General features: G+C 47.4%; 1 protein-coding gene across 2 annotated transcripts in view; it reads left to right on the plus strand.

The window, feature by feature from the left end:
• Vps35l (VPS35 endosomal protein sorting factor like) overlaps positions 1-27,148 on the plus strand; it is a 104,119-nt gene that overhangs the window by 60,111 nt on the left and 16,860 nt on the right. For both annotated transcript variants that reach the window (NM_001399656.1, NM_001017463.2), the window contains 5 exon segments: positions 2,099-2,162; positions 4,789-4,887; positions 6,599-6,676; positions 8,154-8,268; positions 21,697-21,836. In NM_001399656.1, coding sequence (NP_001386585.1) covers positions 2,099-2,162; positions 4,789-4,887; positions 6,599-6,676; positions 8,154-8,268; positions 21,697-21,836 — 496 coding nt within the window.

Genomic DNA, 27,148 nt, shown 5'->3' on the forward strand with positions numbered 1-27,148 from the left:
AGGCTCCAGGTTCAGTGAGACCCTGCTCAAAATAGGTGCAGCACAATTGGCAAAGGTGCTTGTCGTCAGTCTTTGCACGTGTGTGTGTGTGTGCGCGCACACACTCTTATTGACAAGAATATTCCAGTCCTAGAGAGCAAGGAGTATAGGCCAACCTTAGAGGGAAAATGAGATAGTGCATTATTTTTACAGAGAGGTTTCTGTTGGGAAGAGGCTACTCTGGTGTAAGTGAACTCCAACTCTATGTCTCCTAGTGATTTCCGAGAGCAGTGGTTGGTTACCCAGCTAATAGCATAGGCTCTTAATTTACCTCACACTTAGCTCACTACTTAGCATTCAAGCGACATAGCTTGCATCTCTTTTCTTAAAAACAATCTATTTGTTTTGTGTGGATGGGTATTTTCCCGCGCGTATGTCTGTGTGAGTGTGTTGGATCTCCTGGAGCCAGAGTTGTAGTCAGTGTACGTTGCACTGGGTTCTGAAAATTGAACTTCGCTCCTCTGCTCTTAACCACTGAGCTGGCTTCCCTCGCTTCCCTCGCTTCCCTCGCTTTCCTTTCTTGTGCTTTCCTTTCTTGTATTTTTTTTGTCGAAAGCTCAGGTCTAGCATCAGGTTGAGCCTTTCCATCCGAGGCCGAGCTGTCCCCTTTGCCTTTTGGGACTTTGTGTTTGTCATCGTATTCTATCCTGTCAGTTATTTGGAGCTATTTTAGTCTCCAGAGAATCTCTGCACAGCAGCTCGAGTCACTGGGGAGAGTTTTAAGGATTGAGAAAGTTGCTTTAGAACTTCGTCATCACAGGATGCGCCCCTCCTTTTAATTTTAGAATCTTTATAACTATGTCTTCAAACTCGTGAGTAGTTATAAAAATCCAAATGCTATCAGTATCACACTTTTGCTGGGTACAGTGGCACACACTAGTAATTCCAGCACTTGGAAGACTAAGGCAGGAGGGTCACAAGTTCAAGGTCAGACTACATAGTGGGACTCTTTCTTAACAACAACTGTAATAATAATTTTCATAATAAATGAGCCCAGTAGACTTTAACTGAGCAAAAATAGAAATAAAGTCACATAGATACTTACACTTGCGAGGTAGTGCGTGGCTCGAGACCTGCGGTGCTGACCGATAGTTCTTAGGTACTTCACTGGAGGATCAGGTTCCTTCTGAACCATCCCTGCTGAGCCTGGCTACCTATCTTCCTGCCGGAAGGCAGCCTACCTCAGCAGTCCACAGTCTACACCTTAAAGAATAGCAACTTTCTCTGAGGGACAGCACGTGGAAGAGTCACACTTGACCTGCATTCACTTATACCTAGCAATGAGGAAGGCTGGAAGATGCTGTCTTAAAGAACTACAGGGCACCAAGCACAGTGCTGTACACCTCCATGCCCGATTCTCTGGAGGTTCAGGCAGGGGGCCAGCCTGGGTCATATACTGAGACCCTGTCTCAAATGCTAAAAACAAAAAGAACCAGGGGCACCTTGTGTGTCAAAAGACAGTGCAATATTTGCCGAAACATTTTCCCTTATGACGAGCCAGACAGAACTTTATTCCTTGCACAGTGCTAGGCCTTCACCCTGCTACCGAGCTCAAGCAGCAACACCAAATCTTTAAAAACTGTAAAAATAAATCTGGGGAACTGTTCGTATATAATCAGAATCCGACTCAACAATTGGAAATTGTGTTAAGATTTCCGTCAGTTGTAAGTGAGATCCGTTTTCAAACACATCCAGAAGTAAGGTGGGTTGCTGGGTGGAGGTGGAGTGCTTGTTAGTCCTTTGGTGTGTGGTAGAATTTTTTGAAAATGAGAAGATGCCACGTTTTCTCTGAAGTACAAACTCTGATGTTAAGTTGCTTTCTCTTGTGCTATTGGTAAATGCACTTTGGGAATGGCGGCGGAGAGAGGAGACTTACATTTGAACTGTGTTTCTTTGGTTAACACTTCTGTCTGAAGACAGACCGGCTGCCTATTGGGAGTTTGGCGTCTGGAAGTTGCAGAGGCGCCTCAGCTAGTTAAAGGGCTGCCTCTGTTGCTTTCCTCTTCAGATGGCTACATTTGCTGCCTCCGTGTTAATTATGTACCATTATTGATCCTAGCGCTCTCACTCTTGAGGATGAGAAAAGGATGCTGGCCCATTTGATCAATGGCTTTATAAAAATGGTAAGTTTGTGGGAAAGAAGCTTCGGTCCACTTGGGAACATGATGTAATGTTTATCCCCTCTGCGGAGAGTGGCTCCCGGTGTATTTCCCAGTGCTGTTCATTTTTACCAAGATAAGATAGAATTAGAAATTTCATGTTTGCCAAGGCTCCCTGGGGGCAGAGAGAGCCAGGGTAAGATGACTGTGGGAAAAGTTGACAGGGAAAGGTGGAACAGGGATTTTTCTGACTCCTTCAACAGTGTAGTTGCAGGCTCCTGGGGCGTGGCTGGACTTGGGGTCTCCTCTGCCACAGGACCTCCTGTCTGTGCCACCTTTGGTCCCACCCTCCTCTCTGCTGCTTTCTGTCCCGTACAGGCTTACTTCCAACCCTATGGCCTAACAAGACGGGCTCTCGTATGTTCTGTGACTGGAACTCTTTGGATTAATTTGTGTACTATTAAACTTCTCATTCCTGTTATCAAATAGCTGACACAAGCAGCTTAAGCAAGGAAGGTTCATTTTGGCTCAGTTTGGGAGCACAGTCCATCAGGACAGGGATGGTGGTGATGTCACCAAGTAGGAACTTGAAGCCACAGTCTGTCTGTGACCACAGTCAGGAAAGGGTGTGTATGTGCAGGAGCGCCTGTGCTTAGCACAGTTTCTCCTCTTATGTAGTCTGGGACCACAGCCCAAGGAATACAGGAACCACCTACATTTAGGGTAGATCTTTTTATCTTTATTTACCCAATATTTATAATCCTTGGTAAATATCTCAGAGTCCTGTTTCTCTGGCGATTCTAAACTCAGTAAAGTCGACAGTGATTAACCATCACAGCTTGGGAGGCCTGAGAGGTCTCTGGTGACCCAAATCATAAAGACCAAGAATGGAGAGGAAACAGCTGTTATGTGGGTCATCAGGTGGCAAAACCTGTGTCGGGCAGAATGCCATGTGTGTATACATGTCCGATGTATTCATGTGCTACTGCCTGGCGGTTTTCCTAAGGGTGGCAGCGTAGAGTACCTGCTTTCTTCGTTTTTTTCCTTACTTGATGATTGTGTACATGTAAATATTGTATTTTGTTCACATCTCCCCATCACCCTCTTTCATTTCCCTCCACCCTTTCCCAACAAGTCTGTCTCTTACTTTCATGTCTTTTTTATTTTGATTTTTTGTGTGTGTGTGTGACCCACTGGATTTCATTAGCATTCCTTGCATGAGCTTGGGTGTGGAATTATTTACTGGAATGTGGGCATATTACCATGAAAGTTGACTCCCTCCCTCAGCAGCCGTCATCTGACTTATCCTCTTAGCTTGGACGTTGGTGGGTTGACTGGGCACCCAGGCTTCTCCAAAGGTGTCAGCTCATATTGCTCGATGGAATCCAGGAGCAGCTGCTTGCCTTCCAAGGCTGTTGCTGGGTGGCTCCATTTTTTTTCCAAGTCCACTCATGTCTTGTTTTATATCTCACATAGTACTGTCTTTCATGGGGGTACAATATAGAAACTCAAGGCTCCATAAAGTCAAGTCTTAGATATATAGTGACCCTTCGCTGTATTCTGCTGAGTTCTGTTGGTCAGAGTGAGGCCTAGAGTTATCTGTGAGGGAGAGGAGGTGAAGAGACCTCACACCCTGATGGGAAGAGCCTGAAGGAGATCGCACAATGGGAAGGGTTGCCTCAGTCTTTTATGGAAACATCCTGTCATTTGCTGTCCTAACTCATCTTAATTCTGGGTGTTACTAAGGTCTTACTGTGCTTCTGAAGCTGGCTTTGAACTTCTGAACTGAAGAAGTCCTCCTGCCTCAGTATTAGGATTATATGTGTACCTCACCTGGCTTGGAATCCTCTATTTTAATAAAATAGCAGAATCCAAACTGACTGGGGTAAAAATGTTGAGAAACGGGGACCTGCTCAGTAGCAGAGTGAAGCCACCTACTGGTTCCTTGGGTGCCATCAATTTTGATAAGAATTCACACTCAGCCTTTTTATTCCCAGGTAGAAAATGGACCTGGGGATTTTACCGAGTGCCTGTCCTTCCTCTCTGTCTTACACAGCATGCTGACCTGGGGCAGCTTCTCTGCTTAGCCTTTGTCGGAAGGTTACTGAGTCACAGGGAGTAAGGTGTGAGTCTCACATCTACTATAGGGACAGCAAACTGATCTGAGAGCCATGGACCCTCCTACTGCCCATAAAGCCAAGGGACTATGTGGAGAAACTTCCTGTGTGGCCCTGGCTGCCACTGAGCTGCTGCGGTCAGGTCCCCACCAGGAAACAGTCGGGTGTGGCCTGTCTCAGGGAAGCTCCTGTGACAAGTGGCTCCCAGGGACCCAATTTATGTTCTGTGAAAAATTCCATGATTTCCTTTCCTTCCTGGTCTGGAAAATTCTATTTTTGCCCAGCTCTAGTTTGTGTTCTTGGACATCTTGTTCTCGCCACAGTGCTGGGCTGCTCAAGTGGTATTTCAGTTCTACTTGGGCTGAAGGGACATTCGACCTTTGTAATCATGGAGAAAGAGAGTGAGAGAGAGAGAGAGTGTGTGTGTGTGTGTGTGTGTGTGTGCGCGCGCGTGCGTGTGCATGCACACATTTGTCTTCCCACTAATAACAACACTGACTGTGCCTTTTCTGTGTCTCTCTCTTTGATTCTAGGTGTCCTTTGGCCGTGATTTTGAACAGCAGCTCAGCTTTTACGTTGAGTCCAGGTCGATGTTTTGTAACCTGGAACCTGTTCTTGTGCAGTTGATCCATGTGAGCATTCTTGTCAGGTGTTCCTTCAATGAGTGTTGATTGGTTATTAGTACACCATGTATTAGCTCAATGGGAGTCTTCCTGTAGTTGAGGCTAGGTCTTATAGCCCAGGCTGGCCTCAAATTCTCTATGTAGCTGAGGCTCACTTTATGCTCCTGATCCTCCTGCCTCTACAGCATTGCGCCCACACCCCGAGTGCTGGGATTAACTAGCTTGTAGTCTGATTCTTCAAACACCCTCCCGCTACTCTCCTGTGCTGGAAAAGTGGTTTCTCGGAGGCTGATCAGGTCCACAGCTTTGCTTAAGTTTTTGAGCACTCATGTCATTTTTTTCTTTCTTTTTATGTTTCATTGATTTTCTTTTTTCTTGTCTAGCCTCACCCCCCAACCCCACCCCCAGCTTCTCAGAAATGTGTATGCTCTCATTTCTGCATGATAGTGAAAGAATAAAGTGGTCTGCACTGAGTCCACTGACGGTCAGGCAACCTGGAGGCCCTTGTCTCACTGATCTCTTGGGTTAGCATTCTCTAGTCTTAGTGACCCCGGGTCTAAAGAAATAGTGACCATTCTGGTTATTATGAAACGGCTAACAGCTTGAAAAAAATGTCAGAAAAAGTAAAATAATAATAATATATATGCATGCATATTGAAAGAAAACAGACTGGGTGTGGAGCACAGTGGCAGCTTTTATTTGTGAGACTCCGAGTTCCATCCCTGTCTCCAGCAGAACAGACAGAAGTGTGCCACTTGCACAACTGTAACTACTTCCTACTGAAGTGTGTGTGCACTTGTCAGCACTGCCCAGTCCCAGCCGTGGAGTCTGATCACCTGCCATTCCACTGCACTTATTTTCTATTTGTCATCTATCACACACACACACACACACACACACACACACACACACACACACACACACACACACGCTCACACACGCATTTGCTTTGCATAGTACTAACTTTATCACCGTAGCTGCCACAAAGTCCAGCTATGCAGAGTGTGGCTACAAGGGATGAAATTCAGTGCAGTTTTGCGTCACAAGCCACATTACATACACTAGCACTCTGCACTGCATCCAACGACTGCTGTCCCTGAAGATCTTCCCTTGATTGCAGCTCCCTGAGGATGCCATGGTACACGGTTCGGGAACCAGAACGGCCATCCTTCTTTTTAATCAATTAATACCAATCGAAGAAGAATAACATTCTGTGTGTGCTTATTTCTTAGCGTGTTATTTTGCACACATCATTTTAAGACCTGAATCTAGGGACTTAATCTATAAATGGGGGTTTTGCTCGTAGCAACCAATGCATGGGGTTCTAAGGATCAAGTGACCCGTGTATCGGCTGAATAACAAGGCGGTGGTTACGTTGCTGGGTCTACTAGATTTGGAAGTTTCCTTGGAATGTGGAATTTCTGGAAATGGGGTAAATGGACCCTGGCCATTGATTAAAGCAGAGTTAATTTGCTATGCTCTTTGGTACATGTGACCAACACAGCGGGTGCCTTTTTTCCTGCGGTCTTGGAGGTGCTTGCTCAAGCCAGATGGCCTAACCTGCCCAAGTCCAGCATCTGAGGCCACCTGCCTCACCTTGGTTTATGTCTGCTTGTTTGCACTGACATCTGCGCAGCCCTCATCCTAACCTCTGGAAGAGGTTAAGTCAGGCTTTGAACACTCACTACCATTTCTGTTTTATTGTCTCCTCACAATCTAGAGTGTGAACCGGTTGGCAATGGAAACAAGGAAAGTCATGAAGGGAAACCACTCCAGAAAGACAGCTGCGTTTGTCCGGGTGTGTTCTAAAGATAAGGGCTCCAGGCTGAGAGCTTCAGCAGGCTGCTGAGTTTGCATATTCTTAATTCCCCTGGGGTGGGGGGCAGGGAAGGGGAAGCAAAATGTACCAGGAGAAGGATGGCTTTGTGTTGATTTTCTAGATTTGTTTTTCTCAAGGAATTGATGGGCTGATTGGCTTCTGTACTGTTTTTAAAAGATGTCCAAGAAGCCTAATTTTAACACAAATCGTAGCTCTCCAATCTCTAGCTCCAAACCATTCTAAAATCTGAAACTTGCTGTGATGCCTTGAGTGGACAACTCCATATGATGACTGCATTCCCTGTATAAAGTCACTGCTGTGCACGGGTTACCTTCCAGCTGTGCATGTATAGAGCACATAGGGAACATAATTGAATTCTGTGTTTAGACTTGGGGTCCCCTCTACAGGGTGCCTCACTATGTATCACACACACAAATATTCCAAAATCCAAAATTCTTTTAAGCCAGAAACACCTCCGACAAGGGTGCTCTCCCTCTGGTGTCTGAGATGGCTGAGATGCATTTGTATCTCTGTGCGCCAGCTATGTTCTCTTGAATTTTTTCCAATATATTAGTATAAAAATTTCTTTAGCAATATCGTTTTCATATAATATCCTTACACCTCTAACTGGAAGACATAATAGAATTTTTGCCCTTAGTCAGGGTTATATCCGTGTCAGCTGTATCTGGATGTCAGCTTGAGTTGACACTCCTAATCGTGGTAGAGTGGTAGTGTCCACACCTTTTAAAATGAAACCATGCCCAAGTGATTATAGAAGGGAGGTGTCCACCTGCCCCTGCCCCTTTACCTCTTGCCTGTGTCAGGGTCAGCCACGATCAGGCATTTTATCCTCTCCAGCTAGCTTCTCATTACCCCAACAAGCTTTACATGTATATTTTATATATTGAAGGATGTTGTTACACACAAAACCACCATTTCCAACTCACACATTCTCTTTTTAATTAATTTTATTTATTCACTTTATATCCCAATACCAGCACCCCCTTCTTACTAGTATCCTCTTACACAGATCCTTCTCTAATTCCATATTTTCCTTCTCCCTTGAGGAGGAGGAGCCACCCTCTAGGTATCAACCCCCCCCCCCCCCCCCCACACACACACACATCAAGTCTCTGCATCCTCTCCCACTGAGGCCAGACAAGGCGGTCCATTTAGGTACCCCCATATTTCTTAGCAAGCAGTTTCTCTTTTGCACACATAGAGGTGTTATCTATGCATAAGTAGAATGAGAGATGAAGAGCTAGTTTTCAAATTCTCTCTTTCCCTCCTTTTTCCTTCCCCAACTTCCTAGAGCTCATCAAAACTGGGATTGATGGGGAGAGCGTGTGTGTGTGTGTGTGTGTGTGTGTGTGTGTGTGTGTGTGTGTTGGTGAGAACAGAGTGCTGGTGAACGTGGGCATCTTGGTTAACCACCCCCCCTCTCCCGTCTCTCTAGGCCTGTGTTGCCTACTGCTTCATCACCATCCCCTCCCTGGTGGGGATCTTCACCCGCCTCAACCTCTACCTGCATTCCGGTCAGGTTGCCTTGGCCAACCAGTGCCTCTCCCAAGGTAAGCCTGTCTCTCTATCCTTGATGCCCCCTTGCTACGTATGAAGTCTGACCCAACCACATCCATCCCTGTATGCATGTACTAAGTGATGCCTTGAAGGAGGAAGAAACACAGCAACCAGGGAATATTTTTAAGCACTTCTCTAGTAGGAAACGTGGGAGTCAGGCCACACAGAGGCAGACAGAGACAAGATGGAGCAGTGCAGATGTTTTTCTGTCCTGACCTTTTCTGAGAAGGTGGGGCTGCTTGGCCACAGCAGATTCAGGGATAGTTCTAATGTCTCTGTTTGTTCATGTGTTTGAACACCAGACACATGGAAATGGAATCTGATTGTTGGAGAGCAAATACCCTTGCTATTGGGGGGATACTCCACTCTCTGAGTAGCTCACAGGAGAGGCTTCTTCTCAGTATATGGAGGGTGTTGGGGAGGTGAGACAGGGAAGGGAGGGGGCGTAAGCTCAGCGCCATGGTGTTTGAACTCCAGGCTGCTGCCTTCATCCTGACTTCAAGCTACTGCGATGTGGTGTCTGCTTCATGTTTAAAAATTCATCTGATGGTTTTTGCTTGAGTCTAAATGCAGTTGCACCAAACCTTAAAAGCCCATCACTGTCGCCCTGAAAGCCACACAGAGCAGTTACTGGCCAAATAAATAATGCAGCCAATTACTGAGAAGGAGAGAACTAAATATGAAGCTCGTAGGAGCTGGCTGCTTTGTTTGTCTCTGAGAACGTCCTCCCATCTCAGCTGCGTCTGAAGCATCACCCTCCTCCCAGTTCATTCTCTGCCTTGCCTTCATCCCGCCTTGACCGCATCTCTACTTTCAGGCTGGGCCTCTGCCAGGGCTGAGTTCAGGGTCTTGAAACCCCCTGTAGACCATCTTAGGATGCTAGAAAAGGCTTAGTTCCATCTGTTTTGCACAAAGGTCCCAAAATATAGATAGAGTCATGCTGGCATTTACTGCAGACATTCACCCTGGAGCACAGTGCATCCACAAAAGACTTAACATGTCAGTGCTTCCCACCCAGAGGCAGCTCAGAAATGCCTGCCTGCCTTTTCTTTGAGCCCTTACTCCAGACGACTTCTTGTCCATGTTTGCCGGTGACTCAAAAGAATGTGTGTGCTTATAAGGAGGATGTGGGAAGAGGAGAGGGAAGGAATATTCAGCCTTCTGATGGAGTGAATGGTCTGAGTAAAGATTACCCATGTGATTAGCCACCAGCACAGTGTGCTGAGGCCCTGACTGATGGTGGCTTTCAAGTCTCCAGGATACTGGGTCTACCTCTGGTTCTGCCACTTTGGGAAACAGACGACCTTGGACAAGTCAGCCTTTTTGTGCTTATCCATGTACAAAGAAGAGGCAGGTTCCATCAAAGTTGAGAATAGAGGACATCATACCCTGAGAGCTGAGAGCTCTGGACTGCTGGCATAAGGAAGCTGCAGAGTTGGAACCTTAGCTGTCTCTACAACCACAGTGTAACATGTAACATTGACAGCCCAGTGCTTTGGGAGTTTCGAGGGCCCATTTCTCTCTCCGGGCGTCTCTTTCTCTCCTTCTCCCCCATTTGTCTCACCTCTTCCTCCCTTGACCATCTCCTTCTCTTTGTCAATGATCTTGCTATGTAGTCCTGCCCTGGCTGGCTTCAAACTCATGATCCTCCTGCCTCAGCCTGCAATGTGCTGGAATTATAAGCATATGCCTCTACACCCAACTCTTTGGATTGATTTCTCACAGGCAAAACCTCGGGTCTGTGGGAAAGCCAGTGTTTATTTCAAGATGACTGAATTGGGCTTCAGATCAGGGAATGTGCAGCTCAGTGCAACAGAGCGAGAAAGCCAGAGAGGCCCAGGGCTGTGAGAAGAGCCAGCTTGTTGTCATCGATAGTGACAGTGTCTCTCCTCTTCTCAGAGCTCTCTGCTCTGCTTGTAGTTTTATTTCTATTTTTACATTTTCCTTTATTCTTGGAGATGTTCATACAAGTGTACAGTGAAACAATCACACCGACCCCTTATTTCCTCCCCCTTCCACCTCTCTGTTCCCCACGTAATCAGAAGGTCAGCAGCACATGCTCCCCTTCTGTCTTCATGTCTTAGTTTTTAGCAGCCCCTGGGTCTAGTTGGTACTGCCCATGTGTGCATGGGTTTGGGGACACCCAGTGTAGCATGGGAAGCCTGCATGTCCTATCTGGAAGGCAGCATTTCTCAGCAATCCTCCCAGTACATTCTGTTTTTAAACTTTGTATGTTTTAAACTTACAACCATGTTTTTTCCTTCTTTATGAATCTTGTTAGTTACTGGAGAATTCAGCACAATGTATTTTGATTACAGTCATAGCCCTCAGGCAACACCTCCCTCTCAAATCCACCCCTCTCACCCAGCTAACTCTATGCCCTCTCATTTCGTGTTGTTTTATTAAACCTATCAAGTCCAATTGGAGCTGCCCATATACTCTTGGATTGCGGCCATCCATGGAGTCCCACTGACCTTCTATATTACATTCCTCCCCCTGAAGGTTCAGAGATCCTTGTGGAAGAGAGGGGTGTAAGAAATAGTGTAAGTCAGAGGGGACAGAGGATACAAGGGGGTGTTTCCTAGACACAACAGGGCAGTTGTACATATGAATTCAGAGTGTCTGTGGCAGCATTCACAGCACCTACCTACTGTACCCAGCCAGACGAAAACTCAACCTCGAGGAGGAAGGAAGGCATGAAGCCCACCCCTAGCTGGGGAGCTACTGACAACTGCTAGCTGCTGGGGGAGGAAAAGGCAGCTTTCTTTTGTTCTTTGTACCTCCTTTTCTTTGGTGCTCCCAGGCCTTGGTAGGGACTGTGGCAGTGGGGGTGAGGTATCGATGTAGATGTTCCATTTAGCGCCCAGCACTAACTCTTCTTCACAGCACTCTGGCCAGTTCTGCATCTCTGCCTTGACTGCTGCTCACTGCATACAAGAAGGAAGCTTCTCTGACCAAGGTAGAGAGCAACCCTGGTGTCTGGGTGTAAGCATGAGTGTCTATAAGGCAATTGGACAGCATGATAGGTTAGGAAAATAACAGTAGCAGGCTCTACCGTAGGGCCTGTGATCTCTCCAGCCATGGGCTTTGACCACAGTTGCTAGAAGTGTGAACATAGCAATATGCTTACCCAGTGTTAGCAGGTATGCAGACAAGTGCAGTTACTTGGGAAGTCAGTCTGGAGGGTTCCCAAAGAACTAGAACTGCCAAATGACCCAGAACTTCGGCTCTTAGGATATAGACCTACTACAGAGGGACTGTCACATCCATATCCACTGTGGTCTTGCAATGTGGTTTTGATATAAAGAAGAGAGAGAGTGGGTGGCTTAACCAAAACCTACTAGTTAGTAAACTAAGTTCAAAATATAATGTGTGAAAAAGTTTCAATGGCATTATCTTGCATGGATGGATAACACTGCTCCCAACTTTGAATCACTTAATGAACCTTACAGTGGAAGGCATGGGATACACCCCTAGGAGTTACTGTTCGGGGAAGCTCCACAAAGTTCTCTAAAGTAATACAAGCTCTTACCACTGCCTTTTGCTCCCCATCTTAACTTCATGATAAGACTGTTGCTGCAGACACCTCTCACTGGCTATAGATACAGAGAAACTGATCTCAAACTCACCTGGAGACTTCCTCTTTGGTGGCTAGCTTCCATAGTGCTAGAAGGTTCTATGTAGGCTGTTGTAGGAGAAAAGACCTCAGTGGTCCTACCTACCTACCACTGGACTGTGCACGCTGCAGTACTGACTTGCCAAGAAAGATGTTCCCACACGTCCAACAGCGCTGTTATGGGTAGACTCGAGGCTCTACAGGAGGAAATGTTTATTAGTTAATTTCCCACATGTACACAGTGTATTCTGCTTTCTATCACCCCACCACTCTCATTCCCTTCTTTTAATGTTCAATTTCTTCAGTGTACTTTTTATTTTATTTTTTTTAAAGATTTATTTTATTTATTATATATATAAGTACACTGTAGCTGTCTTCAGATACACCAGATCTCTTTACAGATGGTTGTGAGCCACCATGTGGTTTCTGGGAATTGAATTCATGACCTCTGGAAGAGCAGTCGGGTGCTCTTAACCGCTGAGCCATCTCTCCAGCCCCTCAGTGCACTTTTTAGAAATGTCAATGCCAGAGCTCTTAGTTCATATGCTCTGTCTCTGGTAAGCTGTACTTGACTCTCTGCCCTCCACCGACAAAGTAAGGTTAGCTCAGTCCTTTCTTGATCCTCACCCTCTCTTAATTGCTTCCCAGCCATTGTTACTAACTAGCCAATAGGTCATTGCTGCCCTGCCTTTCCTTTTCCTCCTCCAGATCGCCAACCATGAGGCCTTGCTTTCAGTCTGCAGGGATCCAGCACTGTGTGTCCACCTTACCTGTGTCCTGGAGGTGCTTCACAGATGAGCGTTAGCTGCAGGATAACATGAGGTGGTTCTTCTTTTTCATAGACTCCCAGGCTGGCCTCATACTCGCTTGGTAGCTGAGGGTGACCTTGAACTTGTGAACCTCTTGCCTTCCTAGTGCTGAGACTATAGGCATGGGCCACCAGACCCAGTTCATGAGGCACTAGGGATTGAGCTCCAGGATTTGTGTATGCCTGGGATCACTCTACCAGCTGGACTACAGCTTTAGTCCCAGTTTGTAAGAGTAGTGATAGATGGGCCAGGCATGTAGTGGTAGATGAACCAGGCATGGTAGTCCATGCCTATGACCCCAGGACTTTACAAGCTGAGGCAGGAGGGAATCCTGGTTCAGGCCCCATTGAGAAACGACATTGACAAATGGCGGCAAACCTCTCAGATGGAGAGCATACGTAGTAAACAGCCTCATCTGTGAGGAAGGCAGCTCCACCCACGCCTTCTGCCAGGGATTTAGTTTTATGTTTATAGTGACATAAAGCACAGTAGGTCCTAGCATGAGCTTCCTTCCACCCGAGGGCGTATTGGCTGGAGCTGCTGTGCAGGTCGGTCGGCATTGGGAGCCTGGGGAAGCATAAAGCAGACACCACTGCAGGGCTGCTCTTGGGAGCTGGCGGCTTCTTTGTACTGTGACAGGTGGCAGTTGTGGATGCAGCCGGACGCAGCAGTAGGTGGGACGAGGGCCTCTGCATTTCCCCTTTCTAGAAGGTGAGAAGCAGCTCTGGAAGGAGAAAACTGCTTCCTATCACTCTCGCTCACTAGGCTCTCACACCTGTGGAGGGCCGCAGTCGTGCTCTTGAGAGGAAAGCCTTGAGTGTAGCGCATGTGACTGTGTCCCCCACACCTGAGGCCTCTGGTCAGTTAGAGCGGGAACAGCTCACAGATGGGCAGTGGCGTGAAGCCTGCATCCACACCTGAACAGACAGGACCCTTCTACCCTTCTGCCGTGGGGAGTGTGGCGACCAGGGATGAGTGACAGTTGCTGATGGAACCTCAAGAAAGAGGCACAAGTGAGTCTCAACTCCAGCCATGGCCTCCATCCTCGGCCTCCATCCTCGGCCTCCATCCTCGGCCTCCATCCTCCTGCTGGCCTTTCTTGCTCATTTTTATATGCAAAACATTGTACCAGAAACAAGGATGCGCATAGCGCCCTTGCTCTAGTGAGGGAGAGCCAGTCTGTTGACTGTTAGTTCATAGGGCAGTTCATAAAAATGTCTTTCAGTATGTACACGAGGACTTCTAGAGCAGAGGGGAATGAGTTGTCTGAGACGAGCCAAAAAGCTTCACAAAACAAATGGCATTGAGAACCTGGGAGGAAGGGGTGGTCCGGGTACCCACAGTCACTCGAGGACATCCTAGAGACTGAACTCCTGCCACAGAAAAGGCCCAGAGGCCAGAAGCAGGGCAGTCTGACGGGGTCGGGAGATGGAATTCAGAAGATAGACTGAGGCCTTACTGTGGAGAGTGCCAGACTCCCAGCACACAGCCCATGTTGTTCTATGTATATTACTAGGTTGGGTGCTTGTCTTCATTTTATAGGTGAAGAGAATGAGGCTTGTGGTTTGCCTGTAGCATCCTCCCACGTGACCTCTTCTAACATGGAGGCTTGAAAGCACTGTGCTATTAAAAGCAGTCCCTTCATAACAACACACACTTCCCTTCTGAATCTGAGATGCATGTGGTACTAAATGCCTGTTAGCATAGACTGACTGTTTGATACACTTGTGAAAAAATCTCCACATGCGTGTATATATGGTTTACGGTGTGCATTTCTGTGAGTGCAGGTGCATACGTATGACGGTGTGCACATGGAGGCCAGAGGACATTCTTGTTTTGATGCAGGGTCTTTTACCAACTAACATAGGAGCATTGGCTGGGCTGTCAGGCTGGGCTTTACCTGGGTGCTAGAGATGTGACCTCAGGTCCTCAGACAATAACAAGTACTTTACTCAAGAGCTCATTTCCCCAGGCCTGGTTGGCTTTTGTTCTTTGTTGTTTGATTTTCATTTGGTTTGGTTTTTTTTGTTTTGTTTTGTTTTTTTGAGACAGATTCACAGGCCGCCAAGGCTGACCTCAGACTTGTTCTAAAGCTGAAGTTGACCTTGAACTCCAGATCCTCTTGCCTCATCTCCCAAGTGCTGAGGTTGCATGCATGAGTGGCCATACTTAATCCCTAGTGCTTAAGGAAAAGTAGGCTTGCTAGTCAGACAGGATGTACAGCATTCTGGGTGCTTTGCAGGGAGGACAGAAAGTCCCTACCCCTGCCCTGTCCCACAGATATGAGGTAACTTGTAAGCCAAGCGAGCCTGGCTCAGTGCAGAGCCCTGGACACTGAGATGAGAGGGCGAGTGCAGATTGACATCCTCTGGAATTTTGGTTTGGTGCTGATGCAATTGGAAATAATTTGCATGTTTCCAGCAGAACTTCACATTAAATATTGATGTCCGGCGTGAATGGAAAGGGCATGTTGCCGAATCTGTGTGGCGAAGACAAGGTTGTATTAAGCTGTCATTGGTAACAATTAAACCATAACGAATATGCCACTTAATTGTCCCTAGGAATTTGTACTTCTGCAAAGCTTGCTCTGCTTTGGCACCATTGAAGTAGTGGCCCTCAGGTCCTCAAATGTAATTGCTTTAAGAACAGATTCTGTTGCAGAAGCACAGGTTGGCAGTGACAGAATTAAACCCTCAGTGGCCAGCTGGCCTCCAGAACCTGTGGCCTTGCCAAAGTCATCTTCATGTCTTGGTTGCAACACATCCAGTTTTCAGTGAGTGTGTGTGTGCATGTGTGTACATGCTTGTGTCTGTGAATGTGTAAATGCACCTATGTGTATTCTTGCATGTAGAGTCCCAGGTCAGTATTAGGTTTCATTCCTCCTTACTTTTTTTGAGACAGGATCTCAGTCGCCTGGAATTCATTGCTTCTGCTAAAGTGGCTGCAGCGAGCCCTTTGGGTAGGTAGGGTGTGTGTGTCATATATCAGATATCCTGCATATCAGATACTTACATTATAATAAGTAACAGTGGCATAATTACAGTTATGAAGTGGCAACACATTTTTTTCAAGATAGGGTTTCTCTGTGTAGTAGCCTTGGTTGTACTGAAACTAGCTCTGAAGACCAGGCTGGCCTCGAACTCACAGAGAGCCATCTGCCTGTCTCCTGAGTGCTTGGATTAAGGGCATACACCACCACAACCAGCAGCAACAACAACAAAACATTTATGGTGTGGGGGGGGTCACCACAACATGAGGAAGTGCATTAAAGGGTCACAATCGTAGGAAGGTTGAGAGCCATTGTCATAGAACATGAAACCCTGTTTAGACAAACAGATTTTGGGGATGAATACAAAACAGAAAGTGGACTTCTGTGCCCCAGGAGAGAGCCTGGGGCACCGTGAGAAACAGTGGTTGCAGTAGGGTTGTCTGGAGACCTGGGACCCTAGAGTGGGTCTGGCTTTGTGGGAGAGCTTCTTTTGGACACGTGTGCTCTGTAGTGCAGACCAGGATCCTGCTCTGTCCCTACAGGGTGTGATGTACATGGCTTTAGTGCTGCTCTTTCCTGGGACCTGGGATGGCCTCCCTTATGACAGTAGGGACCCAGGATAATTGTCTCTTGAGGCAGGTTCTCAGGCATCACAGGCTGGCCTTGAGCTCACCATGCCGCCAAGGATGACCAGGGAGGGAAGCATGGGGAGGGAGGTAGGGAATTGGAGCAGCAGCAAATGTCTGGAATTTGACTGTGGGTTCCATGCTAAGGTGCAGGGTGTGCCTTTTATGTTTTATGTTTGAGGGGGAGTTGTGGCAAAGACCCCGGGTCTTACATGTCCCAAACAGGTCTCGGAGTAGGTATGTAGCCCAAGATGAATCTGGTCACTTGTCTCCGCCTCCTCAGTGCTGGGAATACAGGCGCGGACCACCAGGCTTGTTTTATGCGGTGCTGGGGGATCGAACCTACAGCCTCTTGCAGGCCAGGTACACGCTCCATCAACTGAGCCATGGTGCCCCAACCCCAGGAGAGCATTGTTTATGCTGGAGAATTCCTCCTCCTATTTGTTCATCTTTTCTCCTGAAGGCGGTGTGTGGCTTTTATAGCTGCAGAGTAAAGTGCTCTGTGGTATCAATATTAGCTGGGTGCAGTGACTCACACCTGTGTCCCCAGCAGTTGGAGGCTGAGACAGGAAGATGGCTTTAGCCTAGGAGTTAGGATCCAGTCCAATCTGGTCAACATAGTGAAGGCTCCCATCTCTTAAAATTTTTCAGTGTTTCGGTTTTGTGTTTTGTTGCTATTGTTGTTTTGTTTTTTAAAGAGGAAATATGATGTTGACAGGATCATTTCAACTCTAAGCTGGGTAAACTTATTTTGCCTTGCAGACGTTTGTTGTTTTTTTTTTTTTTTTAACTAAGTATTTATTACTAAGCAGACACGGAGAAGTCTCCCAGACATTTTTCTGTATGGGTGCGCCTTCTGGGAATGGAGGAAGAATTTGACTTGGAACACGTGTGCCTAGCCCTTAAATAACCGAGTTCCTCCTTTAGATAGGAATTGGGTGGGGTGAGTGAGAGGAACCAAGGACAAAGCTGCTGCCACTTCGGTGGGTAATAATAGTAGGCACATTCTGTGGGCCACTCGGCAGCAAACACATACACAGGAAAATAGCAATGGCCTTCCGAGTGGTTCTCAGCAGAGTTTCAGTTCCCACTGTGAAGCCCTCTCTCAGCATCTTCAGAAAAGTTTCCCAGGGCAGCGGAGTCACCATGCATGGGTACAAGTGGACGTCTTTGCTGGAGACAGCCAGACATGGTGGAGTCCTGGCACCTGCCTCTGCTGGGAGGGCTGGGAAACAGGGTAATGTCAGGGATATTTTTGGCTCTTTTTTTTTTTTTAAATTGTGGCCAAGTATACGTAACATAAAACTTAATTTGAAATAATTGGGCTGGATTTTCTTATCTATTTTTTCTTTATTTTTGGTCATTTCACACCCCTATTTTTCCCCTCCAACCTGATCCCCCTTCCAAGTTCATATGTTGTCTGTCTGTCTGTCTATTGGTGACCCACTGATTTGAGGTCGTACTAGCCATATACACATGCATGTGGATAGCCCACTGGAGCATGGCGAGCCTCTCCCAGCAGCTGTCAGCTGCTAGTAGTGCCTCAGTAAAGCTCAGGATGTGGAGACTCTGTGCTGGACTCTTGACTACCTTGGTCTTATGAAGGTCTCAGGCAGATAACACAGCTTCTGTGAGTTTCAGTGTGACAGCCATGTCTTGTCCAGAAAACAGCATCTCACGGAGCCTTTGCCCATCCTCTGGCTCCCGCATTCTTCCTACCTCCTCTTCCAGGATGTTCCCCGAGCCTCGGTGGGTAGAGGGGTGGGGTCAGTATAGATGTGTTATATAGGCTGAGTACACGGCCCCTTTTAGCACTAACCAGCTATGCATCTCTCCACTGACTGTTGCCCACTGCAAAACAGAAGCTTCTCTGACCAGATAAACAAGGTCTTTGTCCATAAAGACAAGTATTTGGCAATTTGACTGCATGATCATTTAAGAAAGTAAGAATAGTGGATTCTACCATGGGGCCCATGACCTCTCCTGCCGTGGGTTTTTTTGACCAGGATTATGAGGCATGAAATTCTTTCCTGTGCAATAGGCCTCAAAACCAATTTTATTTATTTTTTTTGTCTATGTGTTTGCAGTGTGTGTGTGTGTTTGTGTGCGCGTGCGTGTCACTGTGAATGTGTGGAGGTCAGACGACAACCCTTTCGTGTTGTTCTCTTTTCACCTTTACATGGAGCTCAGGATATCAGGCTCACAGAGCAAGTGCTTTTGCACACTGAGCCGTCTCACTAGCCTGAACACTTAAATTTTAAATGTACATTGCAGCGACGTTATAGTGGTGTACAATACCACCATAGTGTTGTATAATAAATCAGGTTCCTTCAGGGTCAGAGCCAGGTGTTGCCGAATTCTTGGTATTCTATTTAAGAAGAAAATAAGGGAGACTCAGTTTTCTGTAAGGGTGAGGCCTCTGCTGGGTTGACCACCCTCCAGTGAAGGGCATGTGTCCAAGAATATCTGGGCAGCCCTGACTGTACTCGATGGGTTAAAAAAACAAAGAAGACACCAAGCTGGGTGGATAGGGAAGGGGAGGTGGATCTTGGAGAAGTTGAGGAGTGGATGAATATGATCAAAATACCCTGGATGAAATTCTCAAAAAGCAGTAATAAAAATGAGGGAAAAAGATGGGATAAAGGTGCACAGATTACAGAGCGGCAAGAACACTGTCTAAAATGATACTGCAGAATGAAATGCGATACACTGTCGAGATTGACAGGGAGCTGTACAAATAAAGATACTCGGTGCCACAGTTTGGTGCCTCCTTTTATGGGGCGCGGGAGGAGGAGTTTGGTTGCTGAGGAACATAGTTTTTTGGGTGGGTCTTCATTTTGCTTGACAGATTATGTTATATAACCATTTTCCACTGCATATATCCCATCCCACCCACAATGCACCTGACTAATCATTTGCATGCCCAGTTATGCATAGGCATAGGGTGGTAAATGGGATTTCCCATGGGAGTTCTCTGAGGACACAGGTGGCCTTGTTGCCTATATACTTAAAACTAGCTCAGACCAGATTCAGCTTCCTACTCTCCCACCTGGACATAACTAGAGTAAGATTGAAAGGGCTCTCCCTAAAGCGTTAAGGGGAGGAGAAACCTCTGCATTGTCAGAGTAAGGCTCATGTGCAGGAGGGGGCTGGAGGCAGCTGCTAGGTGCATCGTTTGGAGAGAGGCTTGTGCATGCATAGTGCAACCATATAAGGGCCTCGGGCTGCCCCGTGCATTAGTAGAGGAGGAGTGGTTTGTGCATAGGCCAAAGCAGATGTAGTCCCAGGTAGTTCGCTGTTTCCTCCTGTGCTTGCCTACCTCAATATGGGGGTGCTGGGAGAAATAATACATTGTAAACCTTAGAAACTCTGCCCTAGCAGAGCAGCAGAAAGGATCTGCCTTTCTCTAAAGGGGAATAGTTTCCTTTAGAGACCTAGAAGATGAAGCGGGCTGAATTCAAAAGTACCTTCCTTTTTTCTAGCTCCGTGCTACTTCTGCCCTCAACATGATTGAAGTCAGCTGCTCCCTTAATTCTAGACTAGAGCATGCAACAGGCTCCGGTGTGGTAGTGCTCCTAGGTCCCTTGGCCACTTTTATGACATCAACCCTTGCTCTCCATCTTCTCCCCTGTATATTCCCAGTGCCCACCAGAGTGCCCTGTGCTGCTGCTGCAGCTGCTACTACTGCTTAGTAACTCGGTTAGAGGATGTGGGAAGTGGCCTGGCAGGGAAGCTTCCAGAGCTCTGCACACCTCACAGGAGGCTCCACCATGAGCCTCTGCATGCTGTGTTTCCTTGAAAATAGAAGATAAGTTAGCCGCCCCCTCAAGTTCAGGCCCATGATTTTCTTGTTAACCACAGCCCTTTGTTCCTTGGGAAGCCAACATCTGCCATCAAGCCAGCCCCTCCGGCATGCAGTTGGGGTTCCTGCTTTAACCCAGGGTTCTGCACCCTGCTGCGGCATTCTTGCATGTCATTAGAAGTCTTTTTCTGGCAGAAAACAACCTGGTCTGTGAACCTGTTTGATGTGGCTGAGCAGTGGAAGGGTTGATTTCTCAGGCCAGTGCTTGCCTTGAGGGTTTTTATCACGGTCAATACTTTGGCAGGTCTACAAAGAACTTCCCTCTCTACCTTCCCCCGGGCTCTGGTTCTCCCGCTTCCCCCCCTCTCCTCCTTCCTTTCTCCCAGCTTTGGAAGTCCTCTTGTTTTACAGGTTATTTCATATCTCTTTTAAATATCTCTACTTTTCAAATAATTCTCTGGAAATGGTACTTGGTTAGAACTCCCTAGAGCTTTGTGTGTGCTTGCATGCATACATGCATGCGTGTGCTTGTGCGTGTGTGTGTATGTGTGTGTGTGCACATACATGTGTGTTGCACGCATTCATTCCTTCAGATAAGTCAGTGTGTATTGGCTTATTTTTCCAGTACAATATTCCTGTGTAGCCCAAGATGCCCTGGACTCAGCCCTGCCTGATTTCAGGCTTGCACCACAGCACTTATCCTCCAGCCTCACCCTTTTGCGTATAGGGTTATAGGTTTGTGCCACAGTGCCTAGCTCAGCGGTTGTTTCTTTGTGCTACAAGAGACTCAGACCAGACTCCAAGCAATAGCTCTTCCAGCCACTCAAGACTTTTCCACCTATACAGGAGTGAAATGCGTCCTGCCCCACGTCACACCTAATTTCCCAGGTTTGAAATTAGGGTGACAGCCTTCCCTCACCTGTGGACATAAGGACTCATTGATTCAAACCAGTGTAGCCCCTATCTCAGGTGTGTGTGTATGTGTGTGTTGTATACAAATTCATGGGTGTGTGTGCACATGTGTGCATATGCACCTACTTTGGAGCATGTGTGTGGAGGCCAGAAGTTTATGTCTAGTGTCTTTCACCACCTGCTGCCTTTTGTTTATTTGTTTGTTTGTTTGTTTGTTTGTTTGAGCTGAGGCTCTCCCTGGACTTGGAGCTCACTGATTGGCTACACTGGCTAGTCATCAGGCCCCAGGGATCCTCCTCCTTTTGCCTTCCTAGTTCAGGGATTACAGACATACTGTGCTGCACTCTGCTTCTGTATGGGCACTGGGCAGCAAACTCAAGCCCTGTGCTTGGTCAGCAGACACTTCACGGGTTCGTCTGTCTCCTTCGTCCATTTTCTAGGCTGTCCACAAGAGTCTCCCCTCTGTTCTAGTTCTTCAGTCTAAGTCTGGTTAGCCATAGTGTTTCCTGGTTGCTCTGTAGTCAACTCCTCATCCATGGTGGATTGAAGAGCCTCCTGCTGGGCCCCTTGACTAAACTGTACCCTCAGGTTGTCTGATCCCCAGCAGGATAAGGAAAGGGCCAGCCTTCAACTTTTCTGAACACTTATCTCTGGTCTTGCCTTGCAGCTGATGCTTTTTTCAAAGCCGCCATCAGCCTTGTTCCGGAAGTCCCAAAGTCGATAAGCATTGATGGGAAGCTGCGGCCATCAGAACCCTTCCTCCTGGAATTCCTGTGCAATTTCTTCTCTACCCTATTGATCGTGCCGGTAGGTTCTCAGACAGTTTTGAACCACCTTATAGGGCTGGGGTCTAAACTTGGGTCCATCTGCAAGAACAGCCAGTGCTCTTAACTGCTGTGCCAACTCTTGGTTATTTTCAACCAGGTGTCTTTTAGCTGATTCAAGGTCTAAGATTAACCAATGATGTAACCATTATGTCATCTAATTGGGGTGATGGTTTCAGCTTGTGTATCTGGTTTGGAGGAGGCACTAATATTCAGTGCTCTGTTACTCTGCACTGCCAAGACAAAGGTATAGTGACCTTGGACAATGGTGGTGACAATGGGTTCAAGCTCTTTCTACCCCTGGCTTTGCAGGGCTGGCAGTTACCTATGTGTGTGTCCTGTCCACAAAAAATGAGGGTGATCTTGTGCCAGCTCCTCATGTTCTGGCGAGGATCGGGTGAAGGCACAGAGTGTAGCCATACAGCGAAGCTCTTGGAACAGGAGACAGTAGATACTGGACTCCTTGTGCCTGTGAGAGATGAGTAGTCATTCCTAGGGCCCTTTGGGGATCCTGCAGAAGGAATTCCTGGAGGCTTCCCATAGCTGGGGTTCTCAGCCTGGTCTTGGACCTGTTTCCTGACACAGTTTGGATGGCGAAACAAAATGGCACTTCTGTTTTCCCAAGTGTCTGGGTGCACTGTGAGCTGCATGCAAAGTCTTGGTGGTCATAGCAGTAGCTGGGGCTTTGTCGCCGAGAGACACAGACAGGTATTCTGCCACTACAGTTCAGGTGCAAAGGCTATTTCTTTTTCTTTTCTTTTTGTTCCCGACCACCTGCCCCTTCTCCTTACCTCCCTCTTCTTTCCCGTTCCCGTTTCATTTGTCTCATCTCATATCTTGTGAGCAGTCTTTTGGTTTTGTTTCTTTTATCCAAGAGTCTCACTGTGTAGGTGAGACCATTCTGGAACTCAAGATTCTCTTACCACAGTCCTCCCATGCAGCACACTGCCTTACTGCAGTCCTCCATGCAGTACACCACCTTACTGCAGTCCCCCATGCATCACACCGCCTTACTGCAGTCCCCCATGCATCACACTGCCTTACTGCAGTCCTCCATGCAGCACACCGCCTTACTGCAGTCCTCCCATGCATCACACTGCCTTACTGCAGTCCCCCATGCAGCACACTGCAGTCCTCCCATGCAGCACACCGCCTTACTGCAGTCCTCCCATGCAGCACACTGCCTTACTGCAGTCCTCCATGCATCACACTGCCTTACTGCAGTCCTCCCATGCAGCACACCACCTTACTGCAGTCCTCCATGCATCACACCACCTTACTGCAGTCCTCCATGCAGCACACCACCTTACTGCAGTCCTCCATGCAGCACACCACCTTACTGCAGTCCTCCATACACCACACCGCCTTACTGCAGCCCTCCCATGCAGCACACCACCTTACTGCAGTCCTCCATGCATCACACCACCTTACTGCAGTCCTCCATGCAGCACACCACCTTACTGCAGTCCTCCATGCAGCACACCGCCTTACTGCAGTCCTCCCATGCAGCACACTGCCTTACTGCAGTCTTCCCATGCAGCATACTGCCTTACTGCAGTCCTCCCATGCAGCACACTGCCTTACTGCAGTCCCCCCATGCAGCACACTGCCTTACTGCAGCCCTCCCATGCAGCACACCGCCTTACTGCAGTCCTCCCATGCAGCACACTGCCTTACTGCAGTCCTCCATGCATCACACCGCCTTACTGCAGCCCTCCCATGCAGCACACCACCTTACTGCAGTCCTCCATGCATCACACCACCTTACTGCAGTCCTCCATGCAGCACACCACCTTACTGCAGTCCTCCATGCAGCACACCACCTTACTGCAGTCCTCCATACATCACACTGCCTTACTGCAGCCCTCCCATGCAGCACACCACCTTACTGCAGTCCTCCATGCATCACACCACCTTACTGCAGTCCTCCATACAGCACACCACCTTACTGCAGTCCTCCATGCAGCACACCGCCTTACTGCAGTCCTCCCATGCAGCACACTGCCTTACTGCAGTCTTCCCATGCAGCATACTGCCTTACTGCAGTCCTCCCATGCAGCACACTGCCTTACTGCAGTCCCCCATGCAGCACACCACCTTACTGCAGTCCTCCATACAGCACACCACCTTACTGCAGTCCTCCATGCAGCACACCGCCTTACTGCAGTCCTCCCATGCAGCACACTGCCTTACTGCAGTCTTCCCATGCAGCATACTGCCTTACTGCAGTCCTCCCATGCAGCACACTGCCTTACTGCAGTCCCCCATGCAGCACACTGCCTTACTGCAGCCCTCCCATGCAGCACACCACCTTACTGCAGTCCTCCATGCATCACACTGCCTTACTGCAGTCCCCCATGCAGCACACTGCAGTCCTCCCATGCAGCACACTGCCTTACTGCAGTCCTCCCATGAGGCCCGCTGCAGTCCTCTCCACCAACACACCAGCTCCCCACTTTGCTTCTGAAAGAGCGTTCAGGCTGCACTGTCCTCACTTTCTTAAGAGAGCACCATGGTAGCTCTCCCCACAGAGAGTCCATGCATGGGTTTTCACAAAAGCACTGGGAAGTAACCTCAGGATTGCATCGCCATGTTGTGTTTCCTTGAAGCCTCGGGTGTCTTATTTGCCGATTTATACATAACAGCCCCAGGAACACATAGGCTTCACCTGGCAAAAACTAAAACCACAAAGCAAATATCAAAACAACACCCCAGAAACCCTTCCTTGAGATAGCTATGCGCCAGGGTCACCCTGTTAAATGCACATTCCTAGAATTTACCCTTGGATGCCTCTCTCAGTAGGTTGAAACTGGCCCTTTGGAGGTCACTGCCCTCAGCGGTTCAGGAGGGGCCACTCCCAGGACTAGACCTGAAGAAGTGTCAAGTTTGGGCTGTGTAGTGACTCAGCACTTCCTGGGTCCCAGGTTCCTTTAGGGGTGATGAAATACTCTTCAGTCGATTGCGGTGACAGCCACACAACTCTGAATACAGGAACAGTCATTGGATTGTGTGACCTGAATGGTGTATTGTTCCCTGAATGGTGGATTATGTATCCGCATCAAGCTGAGAAAACAAAAAATGACTCAGCACTGGACTCTCTGTGTTCAGATTCCAAGTTCTCAGAGGGGAACCAGGAGGCCCAGCCACAGGCCTGCTCTGGGTGAGGCTTTGGTTGTCCTTTGTGGTAGGCAGCATTCTGATGACAAGTGGAAGAGCTGCAGGGGCTCCCAGAGTCCTTTCCCTGGACACTTGATCACCGCGCTTCTGTCTGTGTAACCTGGTTATTTGCCGTGTAAGTCGCGCCGAGGAAAAACCCAGGTTTCTAGTAAGGCACTTGCTGTTGACTGTTGCTTGGTGATTTGTTGAGGTGCTTTACCACCTGCACACAAGCTTCCCACGTGCTGAAAGCCTTCCCCTCAGAGTTAGTCCTGACCCAGTGACCTCATCGCTATGGGGCCTTGGAGGTGGTTTTGTAATTTCTCCAAGTCTTACCTGTCATGGAAGTGCCTACCTTGAAGGACTTCTGTGAGGGTTGAATGAAATCATACTTATGAAAGGAAGCATGCTGTAAGCCAGAGCCTCCGTCCCTGGGGTTACATGCTGGTACCCAGAGGGCAGAATCCAGCCCACTGCCACACTTGCTTCCTCTAGGACGATGGAAAGCACTTGGGGTAAGTTTTCCACAAAAAAAAAAAAAAAAAAAAAAGTTAAAGCAAACACGGGTTTGTGGCTTCCCTTGAGGAATAGGCTCCTGCCATTCACACTGGTATTCTGTAATATAGTTCAGGTAGCTAGAACTGGGAGCAGCTGCCCCAAGCACACAGGGTGTGCATCTTCCTCCCTAGCTCCCCTGGGTATCTGAAGATACATTTAAAAACTCATTCCTGATGCCAGCCTGGCACTTGGGTATGGAGAAAGCACTTCCTGCTATGAGAAGGACTTTGATGCTTCTCCTGGTGTCAAAGACTGCACTTTGGTGGGTTCCAGGCAATGAAGAGTAACTGCAATCTGAGGACTGAGGGAGCATGTGGAGGTTAGAGGTCAGAGGTCAACATCAGTATCTTCCTTGTTTTTCTTCCTTGTTGTCTCAGTTCTTGAGACGAGTTCTCACAATGAGTCTGGAGTTCATAAGTTAGGATAGAATGGTTGGCCAGCAAGCCCAGTGATCTGTCTGTCTCTCATCCCCAGAACTGTACAGGTAAAGGTACCCATTTTCCCTGGCCTTTCTGTGTTAGCGATGTAACTCAGAGCCTCATGCTTGTGTAACAAACACTTTACCTACTGAACTATCTCCCAGTTTTGACGCCAGGAACATGCATTTATTTGGTGCTGTGCGAAAGCCCTTCATGGGCTCTTACATAGCCCCTGAGAATCCTCCCCAAACCCTGAAAGGTAGGAATTAATGAATCGGTTTCAGTCATAGAGACACCTAGGACCAAAAAGGCCACGCCTGGGGCTGTGCAGGTAGTTGGAGCAGAGCAGGATTTGCCTCCTCCAGGGTCTTCACACATGATGTGAGCCCACAGAGTCTGCCATATTCTTCGTTCACTCAGCACCATCAGGGGTTAGCAGCTTTTCATTTCTCCTCAGGAGAGGTAGCATTAGGACAGAGGAACCTCTCACCTATTATTCTACATTCTGTTTTCAGTGTCCAGCATCCAACCTCTGTCTAATATATCAAATAGAAAGTTCCAGAAATGTGTATGTTTTCAACTATGTGCCTTTCTGCATGGTGTGTTGACATGTCACCCCGTCTGGGATGTGAGTCTTTGTGCACACACCCTGTGTGTGTGCTACCTGTTCTTATCACTCTCAGATTGCCTGTCTGTCAGTGAGTGCACACTGCTTTTACCTCAGTGCCCAAAGTAATAGTAATGTTTTGCTATACTATACTATACTATACTATACTATACTATACTATACTATCTATACTATACTATACTATCTATACTATACTATACTATACTCTACTATCTATACTATACTCTACTATCTATACTATACTAATACTATACTAACACTATACTATACTATCTATACTACACTAATACTATACTAATTCTATACTAATGGTATACTATACTGTACTATACTATCTATACTATCTATACTATACTATACCATACTATCTATACTATACTGTCTATACTATATATACTAATACTATACTATACTATCTATACTATATATACTGTACTATACTATCTATACTATACTATCTATACTATATATACTAATACTATACTATCTATACTATACTATCTATACTATATATACTAATACTCTATTATCTAT

The sequence above is a fragment of the Rattus norvegicus genome, chromosome 1, assembly GCF_021556685.1.
Source record: "Rattus norvegicus strain SHRSP/BbbUtx chromosome 1, alternate assembly SHRSP_T2T, whole genome shotgun sequence".
Taxonomy (NCBI): Eukaryota; Metazoa; Chordata; class Mammalia; order Rodentia; family Muridae; genus Rattus; species Rattus norvegicus.